The sequence below is a fragment of the Oncorhynchus mykiss genome, chromosome 2, assembly GCF_013265735.2.
Source record: "Oncorhynchus mykiss isolate Arlee chromosome 2, USDA_OmykA_1.1, whole genome shotgun sequence".
NCBI lineage: Eukaryota > Metazoa > Chordata > Actinopteri > Salmoniformes > Salmonidae > Oncorhynchus > Oncorhynchus mykiss.
The window spans coordinates 91,559,764-91,581,537 of NC_048566.1; the positions used below are offsets into that span (position 1 = coordinate 91,559,764).

General features: G+C 39.4%; 1 protein-coding gene across 1 annotated transcript; it reads right to left on the reverse strand.

Annotated features, from left to right (window-relative positions):
- Positions 1-936: 936 nt before the first annotated feature.
- Positions 937-21,543, reverse strand: nts (neurotensin). Its single transcript, XM_036958964.1, has 4 exons — positions 21,273-21,543; positions 17,200-17,261; positions 4,689-4,892; positions 937-1,392 (listed from the first exon to the last, which is right to left on the reverse strand). The coding sequence occupies exons 1-4, from the start codon at positions 21,331-21,333 to the stop codon at positions 1,246-1,248; spliced, it is 474 nt and encodes a 157-aa protein (XP_036814859.1). The 5' UTR covers positions 21,334-21,543; the 3' UTR covers positions 937-1,245.
- Between the last annotated feature and the right edge of the window lie 231 nt (positions 21,544-21,774).

The following is a 21,774-nucleotide window of genomic DNA, read 5'->3' on the forward strand; positions in this document are numbered from 1 at the left end:
TCTCTTTGTTGCCTCTCTGATTAATGCCCTCCTTGCCTGGTCCATGAGTTTTGGTGGGCAGCCCTCTCTTGGCAGGTTTGTTGTGGTGCCATATTCTTTCCATTTTTTAATAATGGATTTAATGGTGCTCTGTGGGATGTTCAAAGTTTTGGATATATTTTTATAACCCAACCCCGATCTGTATTTCTCCACAACTTTGTCCCTGACCTGTTAGGAGAGCTCCTTGGTCTTCATGGTTCCACTTGCTTGGTGGTGCCCCTTGCTTAGTGGTGTTGCAGACTCTGGGGCCTTTCAGAACAGGTGTATACTGGTATTATTACATAATACTGGGATTATGTGACAGATCATGTGACACTAAGATTGCACACAGGTGGACTTTATTTAACTAATTATGTGACTTCTGAAGGTAATTGGTTGCACCAGATCTTATTTAGGGGCTTCATATCAAAGGGGGTGAATAAATATGCATGCACCACTTTTCCATTATTTATTTATTTTTTGAATTTTTTTAACAAGTGATTTTTTTTATTTCACTTCACCAATTTGGACTATTTTGTGTATGTCCATTACATGAAATCCATGTAAAAATATATTTAAATTGTTGTAATTCAACAAAATAGTTCAACAATTCAACAAAAAATGCCAAGGGGGATGAATATATTTGCAAGGCACTGTATAGAGGTCCTGGATGGCAGGAAGCTTGGTCCCAGTGATGTACTGTGCCATACTCATTATCCTCTGTATTGCCTTGCGGTTGGTTGGAGGCCGAGCAGTTGCCATACCAGGCAGTGATGCAACCGGTCAGGACGCTCTTGATGGTGCAGCTGTAGAACCTTTTGAGGATCTGAGGATCCATGCCAAATCTTTTCAGTCTCCTGATGTTTGCTATTATGAACAGCTAGAGTTCTGAAAAAACACTGTCACATCTTAGTGGTTTTGAAATATGTATTGTTTAATCACATTGGAAAGAAAATACATGGAGTGAACAAATATAGTAAATACAAAGTCTCTCAAAAGATACACATTTGCTTACTGCTTTTGTATGCTTTTATTTAAATTGGTCCTCTCTTTTGGAGCAGGATTGGGCCTAGAATGTGATTTGAGACATATAGTGACAGACACAGATTTGAGATATCATCTGTATGGACAAAACACTGCGGAAACATCAGTAATAACACTACAACAGAGAGCACGTATGGTCACATATCCACAGAATGTATAGTGTCTTTCTCCTCTTTCTCCTCGTCAGTAAAATGTACTCCGCTTCAAGATGTACGGCCTCCGAGCTTTGGTGTTTTTCACTTGCCTCTTAAAAATATACGGTGATTTCCTTTTGAGCGGGTTGTCACTGTTTTGATCGGCGTCAAGGTACTCTTGAGAGTTGTCAAGCAGCTGTAAAGAAAAACAGAATAATCAAATCAAATGTTATTTGTCACATGCACCGAATACAACATGTGTAGTAGACCTTATGGTGAAATGCTTACTTACAAGCCCTTAACCAACAACAATTAAAGAGCAGCAGTAAAATAACAATAGCGAGGCTACATACAGGGGGTACCGGTACAGAGTCAATGTGCGGGGGCACTGGTTAGTCGAGGTAATTGAGGTAATATGTACATGTACACTACCGTTCAAAAGTTTGGGGTCACTTAGAAATGTCCTTGTTTTTGAAAGAAAAGCACATTTTTGTCCATTAAAATAACATCAAATTGATCAGAAATATAGTGTAGACATTGTTATTGTTGTAAATTACTACTGCAGCTGGAAATTGCAGATTTTTTATGGAATATCTACATAGGCGCAGAGGCCCATTATCAGCAACCATCACTCCTCTGTGTTCCAATGACACGTTGTGTTAGCTACTCCAAGTTTATCATTTTAAAAGGATAATTGGTCCTTAGAAAACCATTTTGTAATTATGTTATTGCAGTTGAAAACTGATTAAAGAAGCAATAAAACTGGCCTTCTTTAGACTAGTTGAGTATCTGGAGCATCAGTATTTGTGTGTTCAATTACAGGCTCAAAATAGCCAGAAACAAAGCACTTTCTTTTGAAACTTGTCAGTCTATTCTTCTTCTGAGAAATGAAGGCTATATGCTAAGAAACTGAAGATCTCGTACAACGCTGTGTACTACTCCCTTCACAGAACAGCGCAAACGGTCTCTAACCAGAATATAATAGAGTAGGAGGCCTTGGTGCACAACTGAGCAAGAGGACAAGTACATTAGAGTGTCTAGTTTGAGAAACAGACGTCTCACAAGTCCTCAACAAGTCCTAAACAAGTCCTCAACTGTCAAAGACTCCAGCCACTGTAGTCATAGACTGTTCTCTCTGTTACAGCACGACAAGCAGTACTGGAGTGCCAAGTCTAGGTCCTCAACTGGCAGCTTCATTAAATAGTACCCGCAAAACACCAGTCTCAACATCAGCAGTGAAGAGGCGACTCCGGGATGCTGGCCTTCTAGGCAGAGTTGCAAAGAAAAAGCCATATCTCAGACTGGCCAATAAAAAGAAAAGATTAAGATGGGCAAAAGAACACAGACACTGGACAGAGGAACTCTGCCTAGAAGGCCAGCATTCCGGAGTCACCTCTTCACTGTTGACGTGTTTTGAGGGTACTATTTAATGAAGCTGCCAGTTGAGGACCTAGACTTGGCACTCCAGTACCGCTTGTCGTGCTGTAGCAGAGAGAACAGTCTATGACTACGGTGGCTGGAGTCTTTAACAATTTTTAGGGCCTTCCTCTGACACCGCCTGATATAGAGGTCCTGGATGGCAGGAAGCTTGGCCCCAGTGATGAACTGGGCTGTACGCACTACCCTCTGTAGTGCCTTGCTGTCGGAGACCGGGCAGCTGCCATACCAGACGTTGATGCAACCGGTCAGGATGCTCACGATGGTGCAGCTGTAGAACTTTTTGAGGTTCTGAGGACCCATGCCAAATCTTTTCAGTCTCCTGAGGGGGAATAGGCTTTGTAATGAGCTACTCCTGGTGCATAAGGCCATGAAAACACAAATTACACCCTATGTTCCCCTGTATAGTGCACTACTTTTGACAAGTCCCATAGAGCTCTGGTCAAAAGTAGTGCACTTTAAAGAATAGGGTGCCATTTGGAGCGCAGTTATAATAATAATAATTTTGACACCAGATAATGGTTGGTTTGTACCTACTTTATGCAGCTGTGGTTCAAATAAGTGTTTAGTGTATTTTCTTCCATTCGTGAGAAAACAGGTCATCTGTATAGTCAGGCCGTAGAGACCTTGATCATGATGTGTGAGGAGCTGTGTAGTTGACAGTGTGCACATCATCGTGATGGAGAAGCTGACAGTGTGCACATCATCGTGATGGAGAAGCTGACAGTGTGCACATCAACGTGATGGAGAAGCTGACAGTGTGCACATCAATGTGATGGAGAAGCTGACAGTGTGCACATCATCGTGATGGAGAAGCTGACAGTGTGCACATCAACGTGATGGAGAAGCTGACAGTGTGCACATCAATGTGATGGAGAAGCTGACAGTGTGCACATCAACGTGATGGAGAAGCTGACAGTGTGCACATCAATGTGATGGAGAAGCTGACAGTGTGCACATCAATGTGATGGAGAAGCTGACAGTGTGCACATCAACGTGATGGAGAAGCTGACAGTGTGCACATCAACGTGATGGAGAAGCTTGAGAAAACAGACGAGGAGAAGGATAGGTGTTTAACGAGGGGTGTTCAGCGCTGTGCAGGGCCCAGGGATGGATGCTCATCGTGGGTATTTAGCTCTGTGCAGGGCCCAGAGATAGATGCTCATCGTAGGTATTTAGCGCTGTGCAGGGCCCAGAGATAGATGCTCATCGTGGGTATTTAGCACTGTGCAGGGCCCAGAGATAGATGCTCATCGTGGGTATTTAGTGCTGTGCAGGGCCCAGAGATAGATGCTCATCGTGGGTATTTAGCGCTGTGCAGGGCCCAGGGATAGATGCTCATCGTGGGTGAGCGATATGTGTGTGGCCCTGTTTATATGTCTTTTTGTGTGCGCACTGCTCTCTGTAGACCTATAATGCTCATCCCTGTGCTTGTTTTCAATATGTGTGTATGCAAAGTGTGTGTGTGTTTTCTATTCAAATGGGGAAAATTGCTCTCTTTGCTGTGTATCAGCCTCTATCATTGTAGGTGTCGGTATGGTCATCCCTGTATGTGGCCTGATTCAATCAGATCGAGCTGATGCTTTGACGGTAATGGAGGTGTAACTGTGGTATGAGCTGACAAATCGGGGAGCGGCTGCTGTGTTGTGTCACAAACCAATCCCTTCCTTATTATCCCTACTGAGCTAGAAGTTCAAAATGGTACTAGACAGTGAAGGCTCTATCCATGGTAGAAATAATGACTCTGAAATGTCAAACCGTTGATGTGAGGCTAATGCATGTTTTCATGTTAATTTGGATGGGAGCATTGTAGCCTGTCAGTCTAATTCGAGTGTATGAACTTGTAACGTGTCTGCATGGGATTTGTTGGATTATAGTCGGGTGTGGTTTCGCTGCACACAATGGCAGCGTCGGCGATAAGGTAATGCAACGAGCCACTTGTGGATTTGACAGCTCTAATTCAGTTCCACCTCCGACACCTCCGAATCCAGTCCTTAGCTTCTGTATATCCCAGTGTACACTATGTATGCATGCATCCCTGTGTCCGTCCCTCACCTCTCGGGGCTGCAGTACTCTGCAGATGTGCTGTAGATCGAGGAGCTCATCCAAGGGCTCCGGCAGGGAGGCCAGCCTCTCCCCCAGCTCCTCCCCAGTGTTATACTCCACCTGTTCTCTCCACAACCGGCTGTTTATCAGGCTGTTCACCATCCTGCACACATTCACCAGGGACACACGCCAGTAGGGGGCGTTCTGCTTGCTCTGTTTCATGTGGGAGACGATAAGAAATAATTAAGACTGTGTGTGTGTGTGTGTGTGTGTGTGTGTGTGTGTGTGTGTGTGTGTGTGTGTGTGTGTGCATGTGTGTGTGTACGTGTTTAACTATACTTGTGGAGACCATAAGTCCCCACAAGAATAGTAAACAAACAAAAATTTGACCAACTGGGGACATTTTGTTTGTCCCCACAAGGTCAAATGCTATTTCTAGGGTGTTTAGGGTTAGTGTTAGGATGAGTGTTTGGGTTAGAATTAGGTTTAGGGTTAGGGTTAGGGTTAGGAGCTAGGGTTTCGGTTTAGGTTAAGGTTAGGTTAGGTTTTTGGGTTAGGGTTAGAGTTCGGGTTAAGGTTAGGGTAAGGGTACGGGTTAAGGGTTAGGCTTAGGGTTAGGGGTTAAGGAAAATAGGATTTTGAATGGGACTGAATTGTATGTCCCCACAAGGTTAGCTGTGCTGTGTAAGACTGTGTGTGTGCGTGCGTGTGCGTGCGTGTGTGTGAATATCTGTGCTTTCTGCTCCCTCTCACAATTCATGGCAACAGATCAGATCTTAACCTTATCTAGCTCCAAGCCTGCTGTATCATAGTCTAGTTTGAGCGTGTGGTATTGGATGGTGTGAAGCCCCTGCCGCTGCCTGTGGGGACCCCTGTGCGTGGGCCGACTCCATAACAGCGCACAGCCCAGACTCCCTCCCGGGTGTCACTGACAATGATGAACAGAGTCATAAGGAATATAAGATTGGAGCTTCTAAATCATCTCAAATCCCATCTCACCTATCAGCTTTGCTTTTATAGATGGCATAGGATAGCACTTTTATTTCCTGGCATAGTCATTGTTGAGAGAGGAGTTGTTAGATATTACATATGGATTTTATAGGCCAGGGGGGAGAAATGGCACAGAGTGGATGTGTATCGTACCGAGCATTCTGAGCCATAAACCACTCCAGAGACGAGACAGAAAGGACACCTCGGTCTGGCTGGATAGTGTTGTGAGTTCCTGACAATATTAACATTTAGAGAACCCAACAATTGCAAATGAGGTCTTGTTTACTTCCTAATGAACAGTTTATTAACACACTGAGTTGTGAGACGAGTGGTAGGTTCACTTTTAATTGTGTCTCGTCCTTCGTCAGTATCTTTTCGCTCAGTGTCACTTAATCAATGAGGGACTGAGGGACGGATCCTGTGTTTATGGAGCAGGAATGGTCCAATAATGCCTGCGTCCCCAGCAGAGTGACTAACTGCCATTTTAAATGGCCCATCCCAATTTTCTATTGAATTGTCTGTCAATGGCTAGTCTTTCATGACAGTTATGGGTGCCGAGATTATCCACTGGCTAGATTACTACACCAGCCATTATTAAATTAACTATTCCTTTAAGACACTGGCTACTGGTTTATCCAGAATAAGTTTATCTCACCTTACTCACCAATTGATTGACTGAAACAGCTTGACGAAAATTTAAACGCAATGTTCCCGCGTCAGCGGAGACTGCATTCACGGTCAACACTGTAAATGTCGGCTCACGGTAAACGCTGCAAATGTCGGATATTACCTTTGAATTCAAACGCGAGCTTCCGTCTAATTCCCTGTTCTAATTCCTCTCTTTTCTATTCTGTTTAGTAAAATATGTGGGAATGCATGCAGCAGTTAAAGACTGACATGACAGATACTAATTAAATAATAAACTGTTGTTTAACACCACTGCTGGCACTGCACACCACTGCTGCCAAATAAGATCACCAACAAGTGTCATGGAAACAATAGTCAACCTATTTCAACAGATATTAGCAAACTGATCCCCAACGGAACCATGTGTAATGGGTGTAAAATCTAAAGAGAAACCATGTGTAATGTGTGTATAATCTAAAGAGAAACCACGTGTAATGGGTGTATAATCTAAAGAGGAACCACGTGTAATGGGTGTATAATCTAAAGAGAAACCACGTGTAATGGGTGTATAATCTAAAGAGGAACCATGTGTAATGGATGTAAAATCTAAAGAGAAACCATGTGTAATGTGTGTATAATCTAAAGAGAAACCACGTGTAATCTGTGTATCATCTAAAGAGGAACCATGTGTAATGGGTGTATAATCTAAAGAGGAACCATGTGTAATGGGTGTATAATCTAAAGAGGAACCATGTGTAATCTGTGTATCATCTAAAGAGGACCATGTGTAATGGGTGTATAATCTAAAGAGGAACCATGTGTAATCTGAGTATCATCTAAAGAGGAACCATGTGTAATGGGTGTATAATCTAAAGAGGAACCATGTGTAATCTGTGTATCATCTAAAGAGGAACCATGTGTAATGTGTGTATCATCTAAAGAGGACCCATGTGTAATGGGTGTATAATCTAAAGAGGAACAATGTGAAATGGGTGTATAATTTAAAGAGAAACCATGTGTAATGAGTGTATAATCTAAAGAGAAACCATGTGTAATGGATGTATAATCTAAAGAGAAACCACGTGTAATGGGTGTATAATCTAAAAAGGACCATGTGTAATGGGTGTATAATCTAAAGAGGAACCATGTGTAATCTGTGTATCATCTAAAGAGGAACCATGTGTAATGGGTGTATAATCTAAAGAGGAACCATGTGTAATGGGTGTATAATCTAAAGAGGAACTATGTGTAATCTGTGTATCATCTAAAGAGGACCCATGTGTAATGTGTGTATCATCTAAAGAGGAACCATGTGTAATGTGTGTATCATCTAAAGAGGAACCATGTGTAATGTGTGTATCATCTAAAGAGGAACCATGTGTAATGTGTGTATCATCTAAAGAGGAACCATGTGTAATGGGTGTATAATCTAAAGAGAAACCACCTGTAATGGGTGTATAATCTAAAGAGGAACCATGTGTAATGGGTGTATAATCTAAAGAGGAACTATGTGTAATGGGTGTATAATCTAAAGAGGACCATGTGTAATGGGTGTATAATCTAAAGAGGAACCATGTGTAATCTGTGTATCATCTAAAGAGGACCATGTGTAATGGGTGTATAATCTAAAGAGGAACCATGTGTAATCTGTGTATCATCTAAAGAGGAACCATGTGTAATGGGTGTATAATCTAAAGAGGAACCATGTGTAATCTGTGTATCATCTAAAGAGGAACCATGTGTAATGTGTGTATAATCTAAAGAGGAACCATGTGAAATGGGCGTATAATTTAAAGAGAAACCATGTGTAATGAGTGTATAATCTAAAGAGGAACCATGTGTAATCTGTGTATAATCTAAAGAGAAACCATGTGTAATGGATGTATGATCTAAAGAGAAACCACGTGTAATGGGTGTATAATCTAAAGAGGAACCATGTGTAATGGGTGTATAATCTAAAGAGGAACCATGTGTAATCTGTGTATCATCTAAAAAGGACCATGTGTAATGTGTGTATAATCTAAAGAGGAACCATGTGTAATCTGTGTATCATCTAAAGAGGAACCATGTGTAATGGGTGTATAATCGAAAGAGGAACCATGTGTAATCTGTGTATCATCTAAAGAGGAACCATGTGTAATGGATGTATAATATAAAGAGAAACCATGTGTAATGGGTGTATAATCTAAAGAGGAGACATGTGTAATCTGTGTATAATCTAAAGAGGGACCATGTGAAATGGGTGTATAATTTAAAGAGAAACCATGTGTAATGAGTGTATAATCTAAAGAGGAACCATTTGTAATCTGTGTATAATCTAAAGAGGAACCATGTGTAATGTGTGTATCATCTAAAGAGGACCCATGTGTAATGGGTGTATAATCTAAAGAGGAACAATGTGAAATGGGTGTATAATTTAAAGAGAAACCATGTGTAATGAGTGTATAATCTAAAGAGAAACCACGTGTAATGGGTGTATAATCTAAAGAGAAACCATGTGTAATGGATGTATAATCTAAAGAGAAACCACGTGTAATGGGTGTATAATCTAAAAAGGACCATGTGTAATGGGTGTATAATCTAAAGAGGACCCATGTGTAATGTGTGTATCATCTAAAGAGGAACCATGTGTAGTGTGTGTATCATCTAAAGAGGAACCATGTGTAATCTGTGTATCATCTAAAGAGGACCCATGTGTAATGTGTGTATAATCTAAAGAGGAACCATGTGTAATGTGTGTATCATCTAAAGAGGAACCATGTGTAATGTGTGTATCATCTAAAGAGGAACCATGTGTAATGGGTGTATAATCTAAAGAGAAACCACCTGTAATGGGTGTATAATCTAAAGAGGAACCATGTGTAATGGGTGTATAATCTAAAGAGGAACCATGTGTAATCTGAGTATCATCTAAAGAGGAACCATGTGTAATGGGTGTATAATCTAAAGAGGAACCATGTGTAATCTGTGTATCATCTAAAGAGGAACCATGTGTAATGTGTGTATCATCTAAAGAGGACCCATGTGTAATGGGTGTATAATCTAAAGAGGAACAATGTGAAATGGGTGTATAATTTAAAGAGAAACCATGTGTAATGAGTGTATAATCTAAAGAGAAACCATGTGTAATGGATGTATAATCTAAAGAGAAACCACGTGTAATGGGTGTATAATCTAAAAAGGACCATGTGTAATGGGTGTATAATCTAAAGAGGAACCATGTGTAATCTGTGTATCATCTAAAGAGGAACCATGTGTAATGGGTGTATAATCTAAAGAGGAACCATGTGTAATGGGTGTATAATCTAAAGAGGAACTATGTGTAATCTGTGTATCATCTAAAGAGGACCCATGTGTAATGTGTGTATCATCTAAAGAGGAACCATGTGTAATGTGTGTATCATCTAAAGAGGAACCATGTGTAATGTGTGTATCATCTAAAGAGGAACCATGTGTAATGTGTGTATCATCTAAAGAGGAACCATGTGTAATGGGTGTATAATCTAAAGAGAAACCACCTGTAATGGGTGTATAATCTAAAGAGGAACCATGTGTAATGGGTGTATAATCTAAAGAGGAACTATGTGTAATGGGTGTATAATCTAAAGAGGACCATGTGTAATGGGTGTATAATCTAAAGAGGAACCATGTGTAATCTGTGTATCATCTAAAGAGGACCATGTGTAATGGGTGTATAATCTAAAGAGGAACCATGTGTAATCTGTGTATCATCTAAAGAGGAACCATGTGTAATGGGTGTATAATCTAAAGAGGAACCATGTGTAATCTGTGTATCATCTAAAGAGGAACCATGTGTAATGTGTGTATAATCTAAAGAGGAACCATGTGAAATGGGTGTATAATTTAAAGAGAAACCATGTGTAATGAGTGTATAATCTAAAGAGGAACCATGTGTAATCTGTGTATAATCTAAAGAGAAACCATGTGTAATGGATGTATGATCTAAAGAGAAACCACGTGTAATGGGTGTATAATCTAAAGAGGAACCATGTGTAATGGGTGTATAATCTAAAGAGGAACCATGTGTAATCTGTGTATCATCTAAAAAGGACCATGTGTAATGTGTGTATAATCTAAAGAGGAACCATGTGTAATCTGTGTATCATCTAAAGAGGAACCATGTGTAATGGGTGTATAATCGAAAGAGGAACCATGTGTAATCTGTGTATCATCTAAAGAGGAACCATGTGTAATGGATGTATAATATAAAGAGAAACCATGTGTAATGGGTGTATAATCTAAAGAGGAGACATGTGTAATCTGTGTATAATCTAAAGAGGGACCATGTGAAATGGGTGTATAATTTAAAGAGAAACCATGTGTAATGAGTGTATAATCTAAAGAGGAACCATTTGTAATCTGTGTATAATCTAAAGAGGAACCATGTGTAATGTGTGTATCATCTAAAGAGGACCCATGTGTAATGGGTGTATAATCTAAAGAAGAACAATGTGAAATGGGTGTATAATTTAAAGAGAAACCATGTGTAATGAGTGTATAATCTAAAGAGAAACCACGTGTAATGGGTGTATAATCTAAAGAGAAACCATGTGTAATGGATGTATAATCTAAAGAGAAACCACGTGTAATGGGTGTATAATCTAAAAAGGACCATGTGTAATGGGTGTATAATCTAAAGAGGACCCATGTGTAATGTGTGTATCATCTAAAGAGGAACCATGTGTAGTGTGTGTATCATCTAAAGAGGAACCATGTGTAATCTGTGTATCATCTAAAGAGGACCCATGTGTAATGTGTGTATAATCTAAAGAGGAACCATGTGTAATGTGTGTATCATCTAAAGAGGAACCATGTGTAATGTGTGTATCATCTAAAGAGGAACCATGTGTAATGGGTGTATAATCTAAAGAGAAACCACCTGTAATGGGTGTATAATCTAAAGAGGAACCATGTGTAATGGGTGTATAATCTAAAGAGGAACTATGTGTAATGGGTGTATAATCTAAAGAGGAACCATGTGTAATGGGTGTATAATCCAAAGAGGAACCATGTGTAATGTGTGTATAATCTAAAGAGGAACCATGTGAAATGGGTGTATAATTTAAAGAGAAACCATGTGTAATGAGTGTATAATCTAAAGAGGAACCATGTGTAATCTGTGTATAATCTAAAGAGAAACCATGTGTAATGTATGTATGATCTAAAGAGAAACCACGTGTAATGGGTGTATAATCTAAAGAGGAACCATGTGTAATGGGTGTATAATCTAAAGAGGAACCATGTGTAATCTGTGTATCATCTAAAAAGGACCATGTGTAATGTGTGTATAATCTAAAGAGGAACCATGTGTAATCTGTGTATCATCTAAAGAGGAACCATGTGTAATGGGTGTATAATCTAAAGAGGAACCATGTGTAATCTGTGTATCATCTAAAGAGGAACCATGTGTAATGGATGTATAATATAAAGAGAAACCATGTGTAATGGGTGTATAATCTAAAGAGGAACCATGTGTAATCTGTGTATAATCTAAAGAGGGACCATGTGAAATGGGTGTATAATTTAAAGAGAAACCATGTGTAATGAGTGTATAATCTAAAGAGGAACCATTTGTAATCTGTGTATAATCTAAAGAGGAACCATGTGTAATGTGTGTATCATCTAAAGAGGACCCATGTGTAATGGGTGTATAATCTAAAGAGGAACAATGTGAAATGGGTGTATAATTTAAAGAGAAACCATGTGTAATGAGTGTATAATCTAAAGAGAAACCACGTGTAATGGGTGTATAATCTAAAGAGAAACCATGTGTAATGGATGTATAATCTAAAGAGAAACAACGTGTAATGGGTGTATAATCTAAAAAGGACCACGTGTAATGGGTGTATAATCTAAAGAGGACCCATGTGTAATGTGTGTATCATCTAAAGAGGAACCATGTGTAATGTGTGTATCATCTAAAGAGGAACCATGTGTAATCTGTGTATCATCTAAAGAGGACCCATGTGTAATGTGTGTATCATCTAAAGAGGAACCATGTGTAATGTCTGTATCATCTAAAGAGGAACCATGTGTAATGTGTGTATCATCTAAAGAGGAACCATGTGTAATGGGTCTATAATCTAAAGAGAAACCACCTGTAATGGGTGTATAATCTAAAGAGGAACCATGTGTAATGGGTGTATAATCTAAAGAGGAACTATGTGTAATGGGTGTATAATCTAAAGAGGAACCATGTGTAATGGGTGTATAATCCAAAGAGGAACCATGTGTAATCTGTGTATCATCTAAAGAGGACCATGTGTAATGGGTGTATAATCTAAAGAGGAACCATGTGTAATCTGTGTATAGTCTAAAGAGGAACCATGTGTAATGGGTGTATGATCTAAAGAGGAACCATGTGTAATCTGTGTATCATCTAAAGAGGAACCATGTGTAATGTGTGTATAATCTAAAGAGGAACCATGTGAAATGGGTGTATAATTTAAAGAGAAACCATGTGTAATGAGTGTATAATCTAAAGAGGAACCATGTGTAATCTGTGTATAATCTAAAGAGAAACCATGTGTAATGGATGTATAATCTAAAGAGAAACCACGTGTAATGGGTGTATAATCTAAAGAGGAACCATGTGTAATGGGTGTATAATCTAAAGAGGAACCATGTGTAATCTGTGTATCATCTAAAAAGGACCATGTGTAATGTGTGTATAATCTAAAGAGGAACCATGTGTAATCTGTGTATCATCTAAAGAGGAACCATGTGTAATGGGTGTATAATCTAAAGAGGAACCATGTGTAATCTGTGTATCATCTAAAGAGGAACCATGTGTAATGGATGTATAATATAAAGAGAAACCATGTGTAATGGGTGTATAATCTAAAGAGGACCCATGTGTAATCTGTGTATATTCTAAAGAGGAACCATGTGAAATGGGTGTATAATCTAAAGAGGAACCATGTGTAATCTGTGTATCATCTAAAGAGGAACCATGTGTAATGTGTGTATAATCTAAAGAGGAACCATGTGAAATGGGTGTATAATTTAAAGAGAAACCATGTGTAATGAGTGTATAATCTAAAGAGGAACCATGTGTAATCTGTGTATAATCTAAAGAGAAACCATGTGTAATGGATGTATAATCTAAAGAGAAACCACGTGTAATGGGTGTATAATCTAAAGAGGAACCATGTGTAATGGGTGTATAATCTAAAGAGGAACCATGTGTAATCTGTGTATCATCTAAAAAGGACCATGTGTAATGTGTGTATAATCTAAAGAGGAACCATGTGTAATCTGTGTATCATCTAAAGAGGAACCATGTGTAATGGGTGTATAATCTAAAGAGGAACCATGTGTAATCTGTGTATCATCTAAAGAGGAACCATGTGTAATGGATGTATAATATAAAGAGAAACCATGTGTAATGGGTGTATAATCTAAAGAGGAACCATGTGTAATGTGTGTATAATCTAAAGAGGAACCATGTGAAATGGGTGTACAATTTAAAGAGAAACCATGTGTAATGAGTGTATAATCTAAAGAGGAACCATGTGTAATCTGTGTATAATCTAAAGAGAAACCATGTGTAATGGATGTATAATCTAAAGAGAAACCACGTGTAATGGGTGTATAATCTAAAGAGGAACCATGTGTAATGGGTGTATAATCTAAAGAGGAACCATGTGTAATCTGTGTATCATCTAAAAAGGACCATGTGTAATGTGTGTATAATCTAAAGAGGAACCATGTGTAATCTGTGTATCATCTAAAGAGGAACCATGTGTAATGGGTGTATAATCTAAAGAGGAACCATGTGTAATCTGTGTATCATCTAAAGAGGAACCATGTGTAATGGATGTATAATATAAAGAGAAACCATGTGTAATGGGTGTATAATCTAAAGAGGAACCATGTGTAATCTGTGTATAGTCTAAAGAGGAACCATGTGTAATGGATGTATAATATAAAGAGGAACCATGTAATGGGTGTATAATCTAAAGAGGAACCATGTGTAATCTGTGTATCATCTAAAGAGGAACCATGTGTAATGTGTGTATCATCTAAAGAGGACCCATGTGTAATGGGTGTATAATCTAAAGAGGAACCATGTGAAATGGGTGTATAATCTAAAGAGGAACCATGTGTAATGGGTGTATAATCTAAAGAGGAACCATGTGTAATGGGTGTATAATCTAAAGAGGAACTATGTGTAATCTGTGTATCATCTAAAGTGGAACCATGTGTAATGTGTGTATCATCTAAAGAGGAACCATGTGTAATGTGTGTATCATCTAAAGGGGAACCATGTGTAATGTGTGTATCATCTAAAGAGGAACCACGTGTAATGAGTGTATAATCTAAAGAGAATCCATGTGTAATGGGTGTACAATCTAAAGAGAAACCATGTGTAATGGATGTATAATCTAAAGAGAAACCATTTGTAATGGATGTATAATCTAAAGAGAAACCACGTGTAATGGGTGTATAATCTAAAGAGGAACCATGTGTAATGGGTGTATAATCTAAAGAGGAACCATGTGTAATCTGTGTATCATCTAAAGAGGAACCATGTGTAATGGGTGTATAATCGACAGAGGAACCATGTGTAATGGATGTATAATCTAAAGAGAAACCACGTGTAATGGGTGTATAATCTAAAGAGGATCCACGTGTAATGGATGTATAATCTAAAGAGGAACCATGTGTAATGGGTGTATAATCTAAAGAGGAACCATGTGTAATGGGTGTATAATCTAAAGAGGAACCATGTGTAATCTGTGTATCATCTAAAGAGGAACCATGTGTAATGTGTGTATAATCTAAAGAGGAACTATGTGTAATCTGTGTATCATCTAAAGAGGAACCATGTGTAATCTGTGTATCATCTAAAGAGGAACCATGTTTAATGGGTGTATAATCTAAAGAGGAACCATGTGTAATGTGTGTATCATCTAAAGAGGAACCATGTGTAATCTGTGTATCATCTAAAGAGGAACCATGTGTAATGGGTGTATAATCTAAAGAGGAACCATGTGTAATCTGTGTATCATTTAAAGAGGAACCATGTGTAATGGGTGTATAATCTAAAGAGGACCCATGTGTAATCTGTGTATCATCTAAAGAGGAACCATGTGTAATGGGTGTATAATATAAAGAGGAACCATGTGTAATGGGTGTATAATCTAAAGAGGAACCATGTATAATCTGTGTATCATCTATAGAGGAACCATGTGTAGTGTGTGTATCATCTAAAGAGGAACCATGTGTAATGGGTGTATAATCTAAAGAGGAACCATGTGTAATCTGTATATCATTTAAAGAGGAACCATGTGTAATGGGTGTATAATCTAAAGAGGACCCATGTGTAATCTGTGTATCATCTAAAGAGGAACCATGTGTAATGGATGTATAATATAAAGAGGAACCATGTGTAATGGGTGTATAATCTAAAGAGGAACCATGTATAATCTGTGTATCATCTATAGAGGAACCATGTGTAGTGTGTGTATCATCTAAAGAGGAACCATGTGTAATGGGTGTATAATCTAAAGAGGAACCATGTGTAATGTGTGTATCATCTAAAGAGGAACCATGTGTAATGTGTGTATCATCTAAAGAGGAACCATGTGTAATCTGCGTATCATCTAAAGAGGACCATGTGTAATGGGTGTATAATCTAAAGAGAAACCATGTGTAATGGGTGTATCATCTAAAGAGGAACTATGTGTAATGGATGTATAATCTAAAGAGGAACCATGTGTAATCTGTGTATCATCTAAAGAGGACCATGTGTAATGTGTGTATCATCTAAAGAGGAACTATGTGTAATGGATGTATAATCTAAAGAGGAACCATGTGTAATCTGTGTATCATCTAAAGAGGAACCATGTGTAATGTGTGTATCATCTAAAGAGGAAAAATAAAAAGGTAAGTGTCTAGTACAACACTGTCTAATACAACACTGTCTAATACAACACTGTCTATCCAGTGTCTTCTTGAGCACTCCATCACTCATCTGGCGACCTATTATTACAATCAGCCCTCCAAGGAACCTTATAAACCATAAATCACAAGAGTTTATTTGTCATAGTCATGTCTCAGTGTGTCCGCCTCATTATCAGACTGAGAGTGGGGTGTAGGGAGTGTGTGTGTGTGTGTGTGTGTGTGTGTGTGTGTGTGTGTGTGTGCGTGTGTGCGTGTGTGCGTGTGTGCGCGTGTGCGCGTGTGCGCGTGTGCGCGTGTGCGCGTGTGCGTGTGTGCGTGTGTGTGTGCGTGCGTGTCGGCTGCACGGCGCTATGTTGCTGTCAGAGACAATCTGAAAGGTATTAGCTCAGGTAATCAGTCTCCAGGCTCCTCTAGTTCTAGTTCCATGATAAATACCCATATAGAAGAAGTAATAATTATGTTATACTTGAATGAATTTAAAACGTTTTTAATTCAATTCCCATTACGTGTGTGTGTGTGCGCGCGCGTGCGTGTGGGTGTGTATATGCATGTGTGAGTGTTTATGCAGGTGTGAGTCGAAAAGTATTGAAGTGACTGGAAAAAGTGATTTTGAAAGCTTTACTGGTGCATTAGAAGATTATTGACTGTACTAGATTGAACCTTGTGTTTTTTTCAAAGATCATATATCCTAATAAAGAAATCTGTGAAACTATGAACAATTAGAATCAACAATGAGACAATTCAAGTTGAAACGGAAACCCAGAGAGGAAGATGACATATCTAAAGGACAGGTCTATATCCAGCCCCCATGAAAGAGCACTCACACACACACACACACACACACACACACACATACACACACACACACACACACACACACACACACACACACACACACACACACACACACACACACACACACACACACACACACCTCAGATCTGACAGGTGCAAAGAGGAAGCAGTACAGTACCTTTGAAGTAAAGAGACTGCTCAATAGCTCCTCTTCTATCGCCCGCTGTTCTTGGTCAACATCTGTCAGATAGACACAAAACAAGAGTTGGAGTACTGATGTACAGGTATCATACAGGTATCATACAGGTACCAAACAGGTATCATACAGAAACCATACAGGTATCATACAGGTATCATACAGGTATCATACAGGTATCATACAGGTACCATACAGGTATCATACAGGTACCATACAGGTACCATACAGGTACCATACAGGTATCATACAGGTATCATACAGGTACCATACAGGTATCATACAGGTACCATACAGGTATCATACAGGTACCATACAGGTATCATACAGGTATCATACAGGTACCATACAGGTACCATACAGGTATCATACAGGTATTATACAGGTACCATACAGGTATCATACAGGTACCATACAGGTACCATACAGGTACCATACAGGTATCATACAGGTACCATACAGGTATCATACAGGTACCATACAGGTACCATACAGGTACCATACAGGTATCATACAGGTATCATACAGGTATCATACAGGTACCATACAGGTATCATACAGGTACCATACAGGTATCATACAGGTATTATACAGGTACCATACAGGTATCATACAGGTACCATACAGGTATCATACAGGTACCATACAGGTATCATACAGGTACCATACAGGTATCATACAGGTATCATACAGGTACCATACAGGTACCATACAGGTATCATACAGGTATTATACAGGTACCATACAGGTATCATACAGGTACCATACAGGTACCATACAGGTACCATACAGGTACCATACAGGTATCATACAGGTACCATACAGGTATCATACAGGTACCATACAGGTACCATACAGGTACCATACAGGTATCATACAGGTATCATACAGGTATCATACAGGTACCATACAGGTATCATACAGGTATCATACAGGTACCATACAGGTATCATACAGGTATTATACAGGTACCATACAGGTATCATACAGGTATTATACAGGTACCATACAGGTATCATACAGGTACCATACAGGTACCATACAGGTACCATACAGGTATCATACAGGTATCATACAGGTACCATACAGGTATCATACAGGTACCATACAGGTATCATACAGGTACCATACAGGTATCATACAGGTACCATACAGGTAGGCATGTAACAATACTAATACAGGTATCATACAGGTATCATTCAGGTATTTTGTGCTCCAATCCATAATAAAAACTTGGTTTCTATCACCTTGACTTAATGTTGTTCAGGTACCATACAGGTATCATACAGGTACCATACAGGTACCATACAGGTACCATACAGGTATCATACAGGTATCATACAGGTACCATACAGGTATCATACAGGTACCATACAGGTATCATACAGGTACCATACAGGTATCATACAGGTATTATACAGGTACCATACAGGTATCATACAGGTACCATACAGGTATCATACAGGTACCATACAGGTATCATACAGGTACCATACAGGTATCATACAGGTACCATACAGGTAGGCATGTAACAATACTAATACAGGTATCATACAGGTATCATTCAGGTATTTTGTGCTCCAATCCATAATAAAAACTTGGTTTCTATCACCTTGACTTAATGTTGTTCAGGTACCATACAGGTATCATACAGGTACCATACAGGTACCATACAGGTATCATACAGGTATCATACAGGTACCATACAGGTATCATACAGGTACCATACAGGTATCATACAGGTACCATACAGGTATCATACAGGTATTATACAGGTACCATACAGGTATCATACAGGTACCATACAGGTATCATACAGGTACCATACAGGTATCATACAGGTACCATACAGGTATCATACAGGTACCATACAGGTAGGCATGTAACAATACTAATACAGGTATCATACAGGTATCATTCAGGTATTTTGTGCTCCAATCCATAATAAAAACTTGGTTTCTATCACCTTGACTTAATGTTGTTCTAGCATTTCCCTCAACAGCTTTATCCAATGGAATTGATTTGTTTGGTGCAAATGTAGACCTCATAGCCTAATCAAGCCGATTTGAAGCCTAACAACTTTCTGTTAGAGCCTGACCCTCAAACATCAGCTAAAGGTGCAATAAAGCTCAACCAAGAAAAGCTCAAAGATTTATGACATCCATTTTGAAGCGTGTCACAGAGTTCAGATAAAAACCAAACTTTGATTAGATGTTCAATCAAATCCCTTTTGCTCCTTGAGCCAGGAAGTTAATACTGCAGTGGGTTAAATCAGGATCACACAGAGTGTTTCTTGGTAGTCTTAAACAAATCTACTTTGAAACAAAAGTATACACTTTACAGACATGGTTATGGGCGTAAAAAAAGAAGACACCTGTACCATGTCAGATATAGAGTTGAAATGTATTCAATTTTGAGTTTGCATCCCAATATGACACTTTATATACATCACAGAAGACTGAAATATAACAAAACCGTTTGACACACAGGTAGAAACACTGGATTTTCTGCAGTTGAATAATATATATATATATGTTTATTAATTATGAAATATATTAATAACAGTCCACCCATGAGGCCACTAGAGGGTGATTTGGTCATTTGACTGCTGGAAAGGGCTACGGCTGTTTTGGGTGCTGCTAGATCGGATTCCTCTCCTCCCCCTCGCCCACACCCTACAGTAACATCAGTTCATTTCTACGACAGAGCTATGTGCTTAATAAGCTCAACGGAACAATGTGCTGTTTCTTTCGGAGAGGATTAAAGGGCTTATGTAATTGAGGTATAATTAGTAAGGATCACTAAACACCCAAGGTGCCCAGGTTTTTTCAAGACTGGTTGTAATAAAGACTGAATGAGGGCTCTCCAAGACTGGCTATAATAAAGACTGTAACAAACAGAGAACACTGTCACGTCATGGTTATACTCTCGGAAATACGGTATAAAACAGGTTGTTTTAGCCAGTATGATTTGAAAGGGAGAGAGGGGTGAAGAGAGAGAGAGAGAGGAAGAGAGAGAGAGAGAGCAAAAAGAGAAAGAGAGAGAAAGAAAGAAAGAAAGAAAGAGGGAGAGAGAGAGGGGGGAGAGTGAGAGAGAGAAAGAGGGAGAGAGAGGGAGAGAGCGACAGAGAGAGAGAGAGAGAGAAAGAGAGAGGGGGGTGGAGATAGAGAGAGAGAGGGGGGAGAGAAAGAGCAAGACAGAGAGGATGAGAAAGAGCAAGAGAGAGAGAGAGAGAGAGAGAGAAATAGAGAAATAGAGAAATAGAGAGAGCTAATCAACGAGCAGACAGTCAGATGTGTGTTCATGCATCAATTAACCCAGTGGCCACAAACCCTGATCCTGGAAAGTTTCAATTGGCTGTCTGAGCTGTAAAACACCTGAGACAACTAGGCTAGGGCATTGATTAAATGGATAGATGTATAGTTCTGTGCTGGGCTAGAACAAACCCATGCACACCCTGTATCTCTGCAGATCTACCCCACTGGGACGATGCACACCAAAAATGTGTTGAAAATGAATTTATTGTATTCAAATTTTGCTGCAATGTAATACAACTCTCCAAGTGTGTACTTTACATATGAAGTAGGTTGAAGAAGATTACCTTCAACTTACTAAACTTATGTTTTGAATTGTGGTGAATTAAATTTTGTAGAATTTCAAAGAAACATGATTTGATAAAATAATGTCATTTCTGGACTCTAAATACTTTCAAAACATATAAATAACAAAATCATCTGACAACATTGGGTTTAGAGGATACCCACTATTTCAGAGCACATCTCAGAGAGGTTGTGTCTTCTTGATAGGAATGTCAGGGTAATCAATGGATGTGAATGGACAAGATAACTATAATGTGCATGGTGAAATCCACCTGTTGCAAAAGTATGTTTCAGTTGAGAGGAATTCAGTTAGTCCGTAGTCTCTGAGAATATGTCCTGTTCTTTCAATATTAAATCAAACCTAGTCAGTTGACAATGCAACCAATATAACACTCAGCAAGGTAGCAAATCAATTATCATCAATAGGAAAGGATACCAAAGGAAGCCCGTGCTTACCTGAACATAATACGCCACACGGCAAACAGAGGAGAAGCACAAACGCCAACTGTGTCTGCATCTTGGAGAAAATCCCACACTCTGAATCCAGCTAGCTAAGCAGGACCCAAGTCCATAGGGTTAGGGGTCAAATGGAGAAAGAGAGACAGAGATGGAGGTGGAGGTGGAGAAGGAGTGCACTCACTCAGTCTGTTTCTCCTTGTGTTCTGTTTTTCCTGTCAGTGACAGTGTGTGACTGTGTCCTCCTGGCTGTAGGTAGAATGAATGAAGTGAAGAACACTGGGCTCCATTCCCTCAATATATAAGAGGTAGAATGATGTCAGAGGACCACTCCCCCCCCCCCCCCCCCCCCCACTCCCTCCTTCATCCTCCATTCCTCCATCCTCTCCCCCTTCCATATCCCCCTTTCTCTCTCTCTCATCACCCTCTCCCCCTCTTTCTCAACCTATGAGCCCTGGCGCTGTGTCATCTTGACATCAGACGTCATCCCCGCGTCACACAT